Here is a 17,201-nt window from a genome sequence, read left to right as displayed (position 1 = left end):
CTACCTCACTAACCATCTCAACGATCCCAAAGATGATTAATATCACATCTCTTAATGTTCGTGGCTTAAACTCTCCGTTTAAGAGATCAATGCTCCAGTAAGAGACCCGTGCTTTCCAGGCTGATCTCTTCCTACAAGAGACGCATTTGACATCTGTCAAGACCCCCAAGTTGATCTTACATCGGTTCTCCCAAATATATATGGCTAACAATCCCAAAAAAAAAAAAAAAAAAAAAAGGTGTCATCACAGCTATCAGATTCTGCACAATTCCAGCTCATCTCTGATGTAGCAGACCCTCAAGGTTGTTTCCATATCCTAGTATGTAAAATTAACGGGATCCCATATACTCTAGTCAACGTATACGGCCCTAACAATAAACAGATGAAATTCTACAAGAAACTCTATCATCTCCTCTCAAAAACAAGGTAGACTCATTATCGGACCGGATTTCAACATCATTGGAAACCCAATCCTGGACTCTTCCTCGATCAAATGATCCCCTAAACAGAGCTTCAACAGCTTTTTACATGCCCATGACTTTTACAAAATTTGGCGATGTCAACATGGCACGGAAAAAGATTACACATATTATTCTCCTCCCCACCTCTCCTACTCCAGAATTGACTTTTTTCTTACAGATTAATGGACTCTACAACATACAACCTCTTCCAAGATCGGCACTATAACCTGGTCAGACCACGCTCCAATCAACATAACCCTAGACGACAATCAACACTCATCACTCCCTAGCATCTGGAGACTGAATTCAACGATCCTGAAAAACCCTGATAACCAAAAATACCTGTTAGAAGCCCACAAAGTTTTTTTGGAATGCAATGATACTCCTGATATATCTATAACTACATTGTGGCCCACTTACACAGCATACATGAGAGGTATTCTTCTTCAACTGAATTCACGCATAAATAACACCAGATCACAACAAATTGATCAACTCGTAACATCCATAAAACTTAAGGAAGAATCCAACAAAAAGAATCCCACTCTCTCCACATCTACATCCCTCACCTCAGACAGAAACAAACGCCATATACTACTACTGCACAATTATGACCTTAACCTACAAAAAAAAGCACAATTCTACTCCCTAGCTAACAAAGTGAACTCACTCCTATCCAAAACAATCAAACAAAAGTCTTAAATCTAAAATCTCTTTAATCCAGCACCCTACAACACAATATGCTCTTACGAATCCGCAAGATATAGCTGATGCGTTCGCAGATTACTATACAACACTATATAACATCAAAGACGATCCAAACAACTCAACCAACACTCACTTCCATACAAAAAATTTTAAACAATACGAATCTTCCTCATATCACACCAACGCAGCTCGAGTCAATATCTACTCCAATATCCCTCATGGAAATAGAAAAACTATTAAATCATTGCCTCTCAATAAATCCCCAGGTAATGATGGCTTCACTAACGAGTTTTATAAAAAACTTTTGCCCCAACATTAGCTCCATATCTCTCTACTCTTTTTAACCATGTTGCTTCTGCAGGTACATTTCTGAAAGAAATGCTGCAATCCATACTTACAACCATCCCAAAACCAGGCAAAGACCCCCAATTAGTCCAAAACTACAGAACAATTTTGCTATTAAACACTGACATCAAACTTTACGCCAAAATAATAGCTCAAAGACTACTTCCCCTCTTGCCTATACTAATCCACTCAGACCAGGTAGGATTCATCCTAGGTCGCCAAGCTCCAGACGCAACCAGAAGACTCTTATCCCTCCTCCACAAAATATACATCAAACAACCCTCCATATTCTTGTCCCTAGATGCAGAAAAAGCATTCGACTGTATCCACTGGCAATTTATGAAATTAACACTTCAGAAATTTGGAATTACAGACTGGATGCTTTCTGCAATCCTCTCGCTCTATTCTAACCCATCGGCTAGAGTGTTAACAGATGGCACACTCTCACAACCCTTTCTCATTTCCAACGGCACGAGACAAGGTTGCCCCTTGTCCCCTATAATATTCACCTTACTCATCAAACCTTTAGCTGCAAACCTCAGAGCTGACCCGTCCTTCACAGGAATCTCCCACCTTGATAGAGAACACAAAATTAGCCTTTTTGCAGATGACATATTAATGATAACTAACCCACACAAATCACTTCTTGCGATTCTCTCGCATCTTCAAACATATTCGGAAGTTTCATACTATAAACTCAATGAACCCAAATCCTCGATCTTAAATCTCCATACACCCACCAAAATTCAAAAAAACTAACTAAACAGTTTCCCTTTTCTTGGGAACATCATAACATCCCCTACTTGGGAATAAAACGCACTCCTTCTATAAACTATATGCGTCAAACCATAAACTACTACTTGAATCTATTCTACGGGAACTTGCTAATCTGCGCACTTCAACATTATCAAAACTAGGAAGAATAGCAACTTTAAAAATGTATATACTTCCCAAAATTTTATATATATTCAGCACACTTCCTATTCCTATCCCCAATACTTTTTTTACCACACAAGCGATAATTGCCAAATTCCTCTGGAACTCAAAACAACCGAGATATACTACAAATCTCTTGATACGCCCAACATCCAGAGGAGGTGCAGGTCTCCCGCATCTGAAGTCATACTATACTACCACTCTTCTAGACCAGATCTATTTTGGTGGCACCCAACTCGGGAAAAAAATATGGTCTACTATGGAAACTACTTCATATTCCCTGATCTCATCTCGAGATATCCTGTTTGTACCACAAATCCCTCAGACCAATACCATACTTGATCACCCATGTATCCAGGCATCCTTACAAGCATGGTATGATCTCTTAAATTGCACTTCGATCAAAACTACATCGTTACCCACTCCCATTACCACGCTACACCCCCTTATTCCCCCTCTAAACCTGCTACAGTGGGAAAAAAAGAGGAATAACCCATATACAACATTTGTATACAGAAAACATCTTAGATCTTTTCTCCACCCTACAAAGGAAATTTAACCTTCCTGACACGGAAAACTTTACTTGAGAATAGCACACTCTCTAGAAAACAAAAAGGTTCCACTTATGTTGAACATCCCTACTATCGCACATAAAATTCTTCAATAGAACACAGTACCCAAGAAAAGGGATTTCTACTGTCTACACTTACATCACCAACTTACAATTTTCCCCACAAACAACTTCTCTAAGCAATTGGGAGAAACTTCTCTAACAACCATTTCCATCACCAACATGGGAAAAAACCTTTACCACTACTTATAAAGCTTCCCAATGTAGTTCCCACTGGGAATCATATATAAAAATTTTACACCAATGGTACTTAACACCGGTTAAGCTTTCCCTATACTATCCCCAACACTCCTCTACTTGGAGACAATGCGGAGACATAGGATCAACTCTCCATATACTTTGGACATGCAAATCCATTAGATCATACTGGAATACTGTCTTCCAACTGATTTCAACATTAACTGAATCTTCAGTTACCCCTACCCCTGCCCTTGCATTACTGCACATCGGAATTGATCAATTCCCAAGAGATTCTCGCATTATTATCATTCACATACTAGCAGCTGCTAAGATCAATCTCACCAGATTGTGGAACTCTACCAAAACTCCCTCTCTCACCTCGCTTATAGCAGACCTTAACGTCCAATGCGATATGGAGAGAAGATCAGGCCTTAATTTCTCATACCAAAAGTTCAAATTCCAATGGGCTAGATGGTTACTAAACCCAAACTGTTCCATAATATGTTGATTACTTATCTATTCGAAACTAAGAACCTTTTGCACTACACTGGTATGTTGTTATCTCCCCCCCCCCCCCCCCCCATTTCCCTTCCTTTCCCTTCCCATCCAAACCATCATCCCTGTTTTTTTTTTTTTTTCTCCCGTGTTTATATAGCCTACACACAGCTACGGTTCTTTAACCCAAATAATTTTCTCAGGTTAAGATAAGCAATGCTAACTATGTCCCCAGCCAAATGGTGGGGAACTTATTTTGCATACCTGTATTGTTATAATTGTTGACTGAAACGTATATCGATACCGTGTACTGTTCAAAATTCTCAAAAACTATTGACTATAAAAAAGGGACAGTGTAAAAATAAATAAAAAAAAAAAATTTAAATCACCCTTGCTTCCCCACCTCCGTGCAAAGGTGAGTGCAAGCGTTGGTCCCGTGTCGATATCTCAACAGGGATTGCACCATGCATGTGAGGTTTCACCACAAACGTTGGGTCGAGGGCAGTAATTTTACCACTAGACCTCCTGTGTAAATATAAAGTGGTGACTTGTAAAGGCTTTTAAAGGGTCGCTTATCGATATTAAAAATTTACGTAGTTTGTCATCATTGCACAGGCGTGTGAAATTTTAAAGCATGTCATGTTTGGTATCTACCCGGCGTAACTTTTTATATTTTGTCAAAATTGGCAATACTGTTTTTTGTGCATTCAAATTTTTTTTTAAAAAGTGTATTTTTTCCCAAAAATTAGCACTTGAAAAATTGCCACGCAAATACTGTGTGATATACAAAATTGCAGCACTTAACATTTTATTCTCTAGGGCCTCTGCTTTAAAAAAAAAAAAAAAAAAAATCTATGTATCTATATCATGTTTGGGGGTTCAGTATTTTTTTGTACTATCCTGGCATTTTAGGGCCTCCGAAATGGATAGGTAGTGAGGAAGTGATATGAGGAAATATGCCCTTTGAAAGCCTGAAGGTGGTCATTGGGTTTTGAGAGTCTGTACGTGGCTAGGCTGCCAAAAAAAAAAAAAAAAAAAACTCTCACATGTGGTATCCCCATACTTGGGAGAAGTAGCAGAATGTGATTTTGGGTGTTATTCCACATATACCCATGGCATGCATGAGCAATAGATCATTTGACACACAGGCATTCCTGTGTTTATTTCATTTGTTTGTATTGGTATGACACAAAAAAGCGGAGAAACAAAAAGCCAAATCTGACATTCCATGCAGAACTCCAAAAATGGACTGGACAAAATTATTGGTACCTTCTCAAAATTGTACGAAATTTCATTCCAAGTTTGTGATGCTCCTGTAATTTGTAATTAAACGCACCTGTATCAATTAACCACTCCAGTGTGCGCAACATTGTCAAGAAGTTTACAGCCCATGGCGCTATAATCTCCATGGGTGTGGACAAGAGAGAAAACTTGATCAAAGATTGCAACAAAAGATTGTTCTAATGGTGGATAAAGAACCTTGATCAACGTCCACACAAATTCAAGCTGACCTTCAGGCACAGGGCACAACTGTGTCAGCTCACACTATACGTCGCAATCTGAATGAAAGGGGACACTATGGTAGGAGATCCAGGAGGACCCCACTGCTGACAGAAACAAAGCCAAAATGGCCAAAACTTACCTGAGGAAGGCACAATCCTTTTGGGAGAATGTGCTGTGGACAGACAAAACAAAATTACAGTTTTTGGTAAAGCCCATCATTCTACTGTTTTCAGAAAAAGAAATGAGGCATTTAAAGAAAGAATACAGTCAAACATGGTGGAGGTTTACTGACGATTTGAGGTTGCTTTGCTGCTTCAGGTAATGGATGTCTTGACCGTCTGCATGGCATTATGAAAAATGAAGACTACCAAAGAATTTTGGGGTGCAATATAGGGACCAGTGTCAACATTTGGTGTTCGTCAGAGCTCATGGATCTTACAATGACCCAAAGCACATGTCAAAAGGCACCCAAGAAATGGTTTCAGAGAAAGCGCTGGAGAGAACTGAACTGGGCAGCAATAAATCAAGATCTCAATCCCATAGAGCACCTGTGGAGACATATCAAAACAGCAGTTGGGAAAAGGAACATTTCCAATCTGAGAGACCTGGAGCAGTTGGCAAAAGAAGTGTAAGAAACTCACTGATGGTTAAAGGAAGAGAGTGATTGCAGTTATTTTTTTCCAAGGGGGGTGCTATCAAATTATAAAATTTAACATGCCAAGAATTCTGTCCAGTCCATTTTTGGGGTTGTGTGTCAGATTTGGCTTTGTTTCTCCACTTTTTTGTGTCATACCAATACAAACAAAGGAAATAAACACGAGAATGCCTAAACATTTGTAATTGCAACAATTTTCTAGACAAAGTGGTGCATTATCCGATAGAAATGCAGGGGTGCCAAGATTTTTGGCAGTGGCTGTAACTCACCATGCTGTAATCTCATAATTTTTTTCTTAAAAATGTATCGCTATATTTAGAGACTTGATCTGGAGAATAAAGCCTCCCAGGATTAGATTGGAACATCTTCAATAATCAAAAGCTACAGCTAGGTTTACAGTACCGGAGCTCTTAGTCTACTTTGCTGTTGCAGAACTTCAACATCAGGCTCGCTGCGAGGGGAAAAGACTGTCCACCTCATCTAATATAGTGTCCTCACTTCCATACGGTATGAACCCTTTATTGGCCTGAGATACTCCCAGCTGCTTGAAACTGCCCCCTAGTCTCCCTACAATGACTTTGCTGACATGGCGAAAAGTACTTGGGTACAATAGGATATTAGGGTCACACCCTTCTAGCCCATTGATCTACTGCCAAAATTATGTAAGCTGTATGGATTCCAGGAGATGGGAGGGGGTTAGCATTTCCACCCTTTCTCCAACCCTATGCTGATACATTACACGCTGAATTGGACCAGAAATCGTTTTACCAGTACCTTCAAAATTTGACACTCTTTGCAGGGTCAGTGGCCTCTTCTCAGCACCTCCTTTGAGTCCAACATGGTACTGGATAGGTTAGTACAGAGTAATAAAACTAAGGGCATCATCTCCCCCTACTTTGCCTACTGTTAGTCAATTCCTTGGGCAAATATCCTAGACTTAAGAGGAGACGGGAACAAAACATAGGACCCATCTCTGATGTGTGGCATGAGGTGTTCTAATCTGCTCAGTCCTTGATGGTATAAAAAGCTGAAACCTACATCTTTTTATTAAACTATTAGTCGGTCTATTTAAATACTCTGCTAGGGTGAATTCACACCAATGCGCAGAGCAGCTGGAGCTATTCACCATTCTGAGTTGCAGTCTGCCACAATTCAGCGCATCGCATGGCTCCCTTTTTCCTTTTGTAAGAACATTGAAGTTTACAAAACATACACTTCATTCACTGCAATGTCGGGCAACGTGATGCCTGACATTGCAGTGCGATTCAGCCCGGTGCTCTGTGATAAAATGCAGTATTTCTCCACAGCATGCTGCTAGGCTGCTTTGCAGTGTGAATAGGATACATAGGAGACAATTGTTTGTGTGTACCTGTGGAAAGAGGCAATTTACCATGCAGTAAAATGTCTCTCTTAGAATAGCTTTAATGGTCCTTTATTGGTGTACCATACTATGTAGTAACTCCTCTCTAATGCGACTGACACATTGTTATGTACAATAAACTCCGGCCCATATGACTGTCACAAACAATACTGCTCTATTATTAGCAATCTAAAAATTGGACATCATGTAAATTCTGGGACTGTACCCAAAAGTAGTTTAAATAAATCCATGCAGCTGTCAAAAGCTTAAAACTGAACTCTGGGCAAACAGCTAAAAGCACAGACTAAATACGACGACAGCTGTTTTACCTGCCCATGGACTTATTTCTGTCCATCTATTCCTGAGATTTACAACAGGTCTGCCACATAGCAAAACCCTGTCTAGCAGGGTGTAAGACCTGATATTCTGCTGCAGTTCAACACTCACTAGTCTTGTTTCTCCCCCCACCCTATGACTGGTCAGTGAAAGGAGAACCAGCACACTGATGAGCTCACCTTTTGTCACTTGTCTCGCCTCCAAACATATTCCCTCTAATGTAGCACATCTGATTTGAAACCCCCTGTACAAAAGCTTTCAGACTGGTGTAGTTAAAAGTGGCAAAAAGGAACCAAAAGCTGATTTCAGTTCAAGTTCAGGTACTTACACTGCTTACATTAAAGTGGTTTTAACTTACAATGAAGTGACTAGCCTCCACTGATACAGATATGAAAAATTCTCTCACACAAGTTGTACCTGCTTATCTCCAGCCACCTACATCTGTCAATGTTCAGAATGTACACAGCTTCTGAGTCTTCAGAAAGCAGGGGGCAGGGAACTTAAAGTGGTAGTAAACCCTCTATGCTGATTTTTACCTACAGGTAAGCTTATAGTAAAGCTTACCTGTAGGTAAAATGAATATTTCCTAAACATGCACCGTTTAGGAGATACCTCCGCTAGCAGCAGCCGGTGAGGTGACAGGAGCATGCGCTCTGAAGGAATGGTATAACGTGCCATTCCTATAGAGCTCTGTGCCATTCCTATAGAGTTCTGTGCCATTCCTAGGGCTCCCGTGCACAGATGGAGGAACTAAGTCATCATGGCTCAGCCAGTCAGACGGCCAGAACCTGTGAACCCAGAAGGAAGAGAGGGTGAAGATGAAAGCCCTGTCAGCTGTGACAGTGCGCTGCTGGAGGTATTCGTTTTAAGGTAAGTATTCCATAATGTGCTAGTGCGTGACACATTCTAGTACATTATATTACCTTGCGGGGGGAACTTTTTTTCATGGTGATTTACTACTGCTTTAAAGTTCCACTCTGCAGAGCTCAGTGAGAACAGAGCTGATTGGAGGGAAGGCAAACACACCACCTAGGTACAGAACTGAGGCCATCAATCACAGGCTGTGTGCGGGAAATCCTCTCTCGTCAGCTTTTTAACGTTTGGTATCAGGAAAACTTGTCAGAAGTGACTCGTGCAGATAGTGGAGGAATGAGGCAGCAGACAGAAATGACACCTAATGATCTGGATTGAGACAAGTACACACTATGGAGGAATATGCTTTGTTCATATTCATGCCAGAAGTTTACAATCACTTTAATTAAAAATTTACAAAATGTATTAATGAAAACAGAGTGATATTAAATTGTGTATTTTAAGTCTGCCCAGAGTTCAGATTTTGAAAAAAGAAAAAAAAGGGAATAAAAGGTCAGAGTACAAGCTGGACTTGGAAACCATGTCATGCTACATAAATGCTCCAAGTGATTTTATTTGCTTGGATTTCTCAGCAGCCAGCATTCAGGCCTCCAAAAAGTAATTAGCTCTCCGAGCAAGAACTGACGTCTATAAACTGATAATCTAGTGAGGCATCAGATTCTCTGCAACCAATTAGAAAGAATTTATGCATCTTTAACTTGGCTTTGTGCCCTCCTTTCTAGAAGGCTGCTCAGGGCACCTTCATGCAGCACTGCCACAAATGTCCTCATTAATGTCACTGGCTACGTAACACTCACAGTTCAATGGCTTTATTCCACATGATGACGTAGCCTGAGAGCGTGAACGACTCCACGTTGACAATGTGAATGTTTCCTCTTTCTGTGCCCACGTAGAGCCATTTACTCTGGAAAGGCAGGTGACAAAATGTTATCCTATGGGGGGAAAAAAAAAGAAAACAAATGGTTTATAAAAGTCACCCCTAGGGCATCAGTTATGACTAATAAAATAAAAAACACCGCAGATAACTGAATAAAGCTATTCAGTATACCATTCTTATATGAACACATTACAAATTACATTTCTTTCTCAAAAGAAGGTTGCCATTTTTCTAGAATAAAAGAATATTAATTTTTCCTCTTAGTTTTGGATATAGTAGGGAATAGTTAAAACCGCTGTCTTTTTTTTTCTTTGGTGTCCTGTTGAAACATTTCCCCCTTACTTCTCGATCCCAAAACAGGTGAAGAAATCCCTTCTTAGCTTGTTGTCACTGAAACAGGTGTCCCCATTGAAGACAGCATCTCATGTTCCAATAAGAACTGTTGAAATTTTGAATTTCCCACCACTAAAGTAGAATTAAAAGGGATACTCTTGGAGTAATGGAGGGTTATGAGCCCTGCCAGGTTTTGTTTTGCCACCTGGGACCCAGCGGGGATATTTCCCTTCACTTTTCCTACTAAAACAAAGTGGAAAGAAAGGGGGGGGACAGAAATTTGGGATTTTTTTACTTTCATTTTCAATAACAACTGTAAACATGACAAAGAGGCTGAATTTCTCTAATGGGGACACAGACCACAATAAAAACATGACAGTTCTAATCTATCTCCACTCTGTCCAAAGCTTATTTTTGCCTCTAATTAAACTTTAACCACTTGCTGACCGTGCTATAGGTGAATGACAGCTGCAGTACGTCTATTGACGTCCTCCCAAAACCGCACCTGCTGCGGCGCACTCTGATCATGGTGTCCTTCGCATACACCTGATCACAAATCATAGTAAAGGGCCAAGCACAACGGCCCTGTACTATGTGATCAGCGTGTATCCAATCATAGATAACTATGTAAACACACTTGTCGGTTATCGGTAGTACTTTCCTCACGCTGTCACAGTGGGTGCAAAGTAAGCTGATAACTGGCAAGTGTGAAAGGGAACATCTACACTGGTAATCAGGGCACTGATTATCAGTGCTGCCCCATCAGGGCCCATCAGTGCTTCCTCATCAGTGAAACCTCATCAATGCAAATCAGTGAAGGGGAAAATATTTCCCGTTTGCAAAATGTTATAATAGAAACTATAAATTTTTTTTTGGTCTTTTGTTTGTGTAGCAAAAAAATAAAACACCCAGTAGTGATTAAATACCACCAAAAGAAAGCTCTATTTGTGCAAAAAAAAAAAGGATAAACATTTCATACGAGTAAAGTTTTGCATGACCGTGTAATTGTCAAAATGTGACAGCTCTGAAAGCTGAAAATTGGCCTGGGCAGGAAGGGGGTAAAAGTGCCACGTAGGCGAGTGGTTAAAAGAGGACACAAAAAAAAGGATATATCAATTTTCCACAGATAATTCTTTGTACATAAAGTGGTGAACACTATAAAATAAGTAGCATATTTGTATCCATCCAATCACATGTGCTCATGTAGTTAAAGTAGTTTTAAAGGCTGAAGGATTTTCATTGCATTCTGTGCATGCTTCCCTCCCCCCCCCCTCCCCCCACCCACTAGCCCCCCCTTATACTTAGCTGAGCCTGGTCTCAAACAAGCTATATGCCAAAAGCAGCTGTACTGACATCTCTCCGTCCTCACTGGGACATTTCCTCCTGCTCCTGTCAAATCAAATCCAGCGATAAGGGAGTGGGGCTGAGCCATGCTCTGTGTCAATGGACACGCAAGAGTGCGACTTGGGATCGAGCCTCTACATGTGCCACCATAGGAAGTGGCTTCCTATGGTGGCACATGGAGAAGAGGAGCAGCCCAGAGCATCAGTGGGGGACCGGAGATTAGGATCAGGGCTGCTCTGTGGAAAACCATTGCACAGAGCAGGCAAGTATGACCTGTTTATTTTATAAATTTATATTATTAAAAAAATACTTCATTAGGTGTAATGTTTCAATAAAAGCAAAAACTAAGCACCAGAACTCAATTTGGCTCTATTGTGGTGCCAGCATAGCGGAGCTCAGACTAGAAAAGAGAAATATCTAAAAGGAGTTTGTTGTGCTGGACATGTCCTAACAAGGACCATGCTGCTATCAGACACCATTTAAAGAGAGATGAGCTCATCAGTCTGCCGCTTCCCTTTTCACTGTCCAGTCACAGACTCTGGGTGGGACAAGCCATACAAATGTAACAGAATAACTGAACCCAAGAATAAAAAAATATAATTCAGATTCCTGGTCCTAAGATTTGGTGTCTGCATTATTGTGCATTTCTGAGCAACAACATATTTTGCAAGTACAGAAAAATTACTTTTGACCCTGTCAGAAATCCTATGTGCTGACCTTATCTCAAACAATGTTAGCATTCCCAGACATCATCTAATCTACAATACACCTCCCTTTATGTATTTTAGCAGGGCTGTGGAGTCGATAGATAAATGTTCCGACTCAGTTTTTTGTACTTCCGACTCCTCAGTTTTTGTACTTCGGAGCATTGTTTGCCGACTCCGGGTACCCAAAATTTCCTCCGACTCCACAGCCCTGTATTTTAGGCCCAATCTGTTATATCATGCAACTAATATACTGCCAGATTTTGCAGCATTGATTTAGACGTGTGGAACCTTGAGTGTTTTAGAACTATGCCCACAAGACCATATTAAACTTGAATCCAAGATTACAGTGAAAGAAAAGTAAACCACAAATAATGCCATCACCCATTATATTATTCCAGGCTCTGCACTCCAGCAAAAAAATTTTAATTGCTATAGCTACTGTGATATCTTATACAGATGTAATAAATTTTATTACAAACCAACTGAAAAAGCAATCTAAATTGCTCTCTCCCATAGCAACAGCAAAGACTCATATATAGAATCATGTGTCACTTGCTCTGACTACATATTACAGTATGATCTCCTTGGTACAATTCATCTTGTGCATCCAAATAACCAATTACACAAAGGTACTGCATGGTGTAGCAAAATTGTATTAAGTGTTGAAGTAGAACTATAGGCAAAACTATTTTTTTTCCCCATTTAGGATAGAGTAAGGGAGGGCTATAACCCCTGTCAAATTGATCTCTTGCCATCTATGTAGTCTCATTGGGGAGATTTACCTTAATTTCCTGTTCCATAGCCAAAACATGAAAATCCTACAAATTAAAAAGGAATCCCCTGGGGACCCTCAGGTCACCAGAAGCAGTGTCCCCATTGGATACATTTGGGAGTTTCCTTTACTTTCAATGATAATGGTAAACAGGACAAAGAGGGTGAATTTCCCTAATGGGGGCAAAGACAACAAGGGTTCTAATCTATCTCCACTCTTTCCAAAACAAAAAAAAACAAAACAAAAAAAACAAGAAGTTTTACCTGTAGTTATACTTTAAAAACAAATTAAAGGTTCACTTACACCCAGCTGTGCTATGCCATTAGCAACTAGTGGGCCCACGCCTTTGAGAATGCCCGCTTTTTTACCTGCATACTATTTGCTTCAAACATAAAGCAGACCTTCACTGCATAAACACTTGAATTCGAATGCTCTCCTTCCCAGTTGAAACATTTGCATGTTGTTTTTGTGCTCCCTCCCATTTCTTTGCTTCATAATATTAACAGTATAGTAAAGTTGAACTATATAAAATTATATACGATTGTCGTTTTTTAGTCATCAATGGGTTCTGGGATTTACACACAGTTTATCCAAACAAGTTTTTTTGTGTTTTTTTTTTTTTTTTAAACACAGACTAAATATTCATTACATAGCCCCAGTATACCATACCCTATGTATAGGTAATGTGCTTTCAGTTTTAGATTGACTATTTGCATTACGTTGTTTTAAGTCAACTTATTCCTCAGCACTTATGAAGAGAAATTGTGAGCCCCTGAAATGCGTTGGCTACATCCAGTGACCGGCTGCTGAAATCACTTACTGAGCCTAGTAAAAACCTGTGGCGCTCTCAACCTTCCTTTTTGACCAGTCCAGAGAGGGAGAGTGTTTTTATGCAGCTCCTCCTAATCATCATCTCTCTTTTGGTATTTCCGAGAGATTTAAAATGGTGTTGTGCAATGAACGTAAAGTACTTTTTTCCAGCTCAGCGCGGTCCAGCACAATTCACCACCTGCAGATAGTCTTTTCCATTTTATATCATCACCCCACCTCCTTGTCAGCTGGTCCAATTACTAAATCCCTCCCCCAAAGTTCCTCAATCCCTTTCCTAATGTCCTCTGCTTCAATACAATTTCAATATATTTTTACTTGAAGTTTCATGTCACAGTCAACCATTTAAGACATTGATTGGATGTGTTTTTCAAACCAAAAAAAGCCATCACTAACCATTTTGAACAATGCCACAGGTGGGCTCACAGGTGTCAGAACATGAAGAAATCCAAGCTACCAATACAATTTGCATTATCTTACAGCTACAGATCAGCTTTATTATCAGATTACTCTAAACTGCTTAAAGTAATTGCCTGTTACAGCACATCATTGGCTTTCTAGAGTTCAGGCTTTTTTGTACTGAACCTAGCAAATCAAAAGCGTAATCAATAAGTTCATAAGTGGTCTATAGCAACCTGTACCCTCTTCATATTTATGTACTAAGGTTAGAGGTGAAAAAGGAGGGTACTATGATATCTTAGGTCAAAAAAATTTGCTGTGAGCTCACTGCCTTAAAAAAAAAAAAAAAAAAAAAAAAAAAAAAAAAACAAAAAAAAACCACACCAACTCTTTTTTTGTACCAGTGTTTAGGAGCATTTAGCAGGTTTTTTCCTATCTTTAACAGCGGAGCTTAAAAATACCTCCAGACTACCCAACGTGTATGGACACATAGGATAACATTTAATAAAATTACAAGATTATCCATGCCAAGGCCAACATTTTTCACCAATATAAAAGTCTTAAAAAAAAAAAAGAAGTAGCATTACTTCTGGTTCCAAGTCCCAGCTACACCAGATGACCTGCAGTATATGCGCATTTGACTCTTGACAGTAAATGTACGAATCCAGAGGTTGGTGAGTGGGAACACAGGAGGGGAGCATGGCATTGTGATTTCTGCAGCAACCACGTGGAATTGCATTTTCTTTACTATAGACTGCAGTTTAAGATTTAGGAGTTATGGACTTTTAATAAATATGTAACATTTTTGCGCACAGATTCATAGAGGGCAACACACGGAGTTTGAATTTGATCTTTAATAATAGGATAACATTAAAGCCAGTGTGCATGGAGCCCAATACACCACTGAGCAATGTTATGGAGAGAATATAAAACTACTGCAAGTATCTAATGGAAAAAAGAAAAGTCCCGTAAGTTGCAAATCTCTGCAAAAACCCGTAAGATGTATGACTGCTACAATCAGGGGGCGTGGTAAGGTTGGAGTCTGGGCTGAGGCTGTGATGCACCACCTTATGGCGTTTTGCAGAGATGTGCGACTTACAGGACTTTCCCGTTTTCCATTAAATGTCTAGAGCTGGGACATGCTCTGTCCTTGTTCTTTTCCCCTCTAAATGGTTGGTACATAAGAGGACTCTATGGAGCCTTGAGCTGCACCTGTCAGTTTAGTTTGGGTTACTGCAGTATTTGCTGCAGAGGTTCACAGAAGAAGGTAGGGGAGTTTTTAAAACAAAAAACTATTAACTAGTTGGTCTCAGTGAATACACTGGATCTTCTGGATGGCATTTACACTTATTGCATGCATTTCAAACACTCATAGATGCACAATGTCACCAGTTTAGTAATCATCATCAGTGTTGTACCAATTCTTTCATAACTTGCTATAAAATAGTTACGTAGAGACTTTTCACCCTAGTGAGGTCACATCGAAAAGGAAAAAAGTTGTAAACTGATAGGTGAACTTTGACTTTAGGACGAACTACAAAAACGGTGAACAGTTAACTGGAGCATAATCAACATCTCTAAAATTTAGAGAAATGTTTAATTATAGAAGCCTATGGCCCTTAACTGAAAAATATATATATTATATATTCATTTATTTTTTATTATTTAGCCAAAGTCAGGTTTTCAGAAAATTAACAAGAAGCACTGAAGACATAATTAGTGATGCAACTAATAGTCCAGACAATATGCAAAAAAAAAAAAATGTACTAAGAAGATCATGGTGATACACAACCATCATGCCCTGGCTTCTTTGCTTTTACATAAATTTCTTTGTACAAGGACACTGAAGCCCTGCCTTAAAGGAACACAAATATCAAGCATTGGCCTCTTTGCTTTTACATCATTTTCTTTGTACAAGGACACTGAAGCCCTGCCTTAAAGGAATGATTCATGAGTACTGAAGCATTGTTTTAACTCTGCCTTGACATCAACCTTTTGTGAAAGCAAACAGCTAGAAATGCAAACACATACGGAGCCGTTAAACCTTACTACTTAAAATCAGATTTTGTAATACGTATACAGAGATCTTGTGGATTTTAAAAAGGGGGCCAAGATGACTTAAGTTAAAGCACATTATGATTACTATTGAGCTTCCTCATAAAATGTATAATCTAATAAAAACCTACATGCAATTCTACTCTTGCAGTTGAGTGAACTTGTTCAACAGCTGTCAAATTCAGACTGAATATATGACAAATCAATCAATAGATGCAGAGATGTAGGTTATTAAAGCTTTATGCAAATCTTTTCCAATAAAAAGTAAATCACAGTACTAGCCCCTTAGTGCTTATATATTGCCTAATTGGTAGGTATAGCGGACTTAGAAGTCAAAATTAGCATATACTTTATCTCTCTGGATCAACAGGTACATGTATATATTTTTATGCAAGGTACAAAAAAAAATGCAACATGCTGTTGTGCATAGAGATAAAATGTAGTGGTCTTCTGTTAACTTTGCGTAAGTTAATAGAAGAAACAAGAAAAGACTTTTGTAACTATGAACTGCAGCACACATGCACAACGCACAAACATTACAGGCACCATAAGACGCCTGCTGGTGTGAATGGGCTCTGACAGAATTCTATTCAGACGAGTACCTCTACAAAGGTCCATTGACACCAGTGGCCATATGTTATTGTGTATAACTTTTGCACGCTGGTATGCATCGTGCACCTATGCTGCAATGCTTTGCCAACAAAGCATTGGAGTATTTCTCTCTCCCCCCCCCCCCCCCGACTTTAAATGAAATAATTTTTTACTTGGGAGGTACACGGCCCTGTATTATAAGAATGTATCCTCAAGGAAATGCCACCTTGGCTTCTCCTAAATAAAAAAAATTACACCATTCCAGAGTCCTCAGTTTTGTGGCAAGCAATGCAAATTAACTAAGGTATGGAATGAGAATGATTTGTCCTGTACTGTACTCCAAGACAAAGAATTTATTAGCAAGACAATATGCCTCTCCTGTTAATCGTACAGTGCACGACATAAGTATTCAAAGACCCTCCCATATGTAAGAAAAATATATTTGAAATAGGTTTTAAAAATATTCTTCCCAAATATATAGACATATATTTGAAATGCTACAATTCTGGCCATATTCAATATATTACAATATACACACACACACACACACACACACACACACACACCATGCTGAAATGCATAACTACAAAATATGAAAAATACTTTTAAACATACATTTCAGATATACTGTATGTCTGTAAAAATACATATCTACATTTTAAGGATGCATTTACAAAATGTATCTAAAAATGACTTAAAAAAAAAATCTGAATATATATTTAAAAATAATTTTAAAAATTATATTCAGTTTTTTTAACATATAAAAGTCATTTTAACATATTTTTACATAGATTTGTAAATGCATTCCAAAA

The 17,201-nt window shown here is 39.1% G+C and overlaps 1 protein-coding gene across 4 annotated transcripts in view; it reads right to left on the bottom strand.

Moving 5' to 3' along the window:
• Positions 1 to 17,201, bottom strand: part of STXBP5 (syntaxin binding protein 5) — a 488,403-nt gene that overhangs the window by 283,809 nt on the left and 187,393 nt on the right. For 2 of the 4 annotated variants that reach the window (XM_089694278.1, XM_089694280.1), the window contains exons 5-6: positions 9,281 to 9,415; positions 5,399 to 5,431 (exon numbers count right to left, since the gene is read on the bottom strand). In XM_089694278.1, the coding sequence (XP_089550404.1) occupies positions 5,399 to 5,431; positions 9,281 to 9,415 (168 nt within the window). The remainder of the gene's footprint in view (positions 1 to 5,398; positions 5,432 to 9,280; positions 9,416 to 17,201) is intronic. The other 2 variants (XM_089694279.1, XM_089694281.1) reach the window with 1 other exon arrangement.

The sequence above is a fragment of the Staurois parvus genome, unplaced genomic scaffold (assembly GCF_062004578.1).
Source record: "Staurois parvus isolate SC_StPar_1 unplaced genomic scaffold, SC_StPar_1.0 ptg000657l, whole genome shotgun sequence".
Taxonomy (NCBI): Eukaryota; Metazoa; Chordata; class Amphibia; order Anura; family Ranidae; genus Staurois; species Staurois parvus.
The sequence above is the reverse complement of the archived record's forward strand: the minus strand, read 5'-3'. Positions and strand labels throughout refer to the sequence as shown.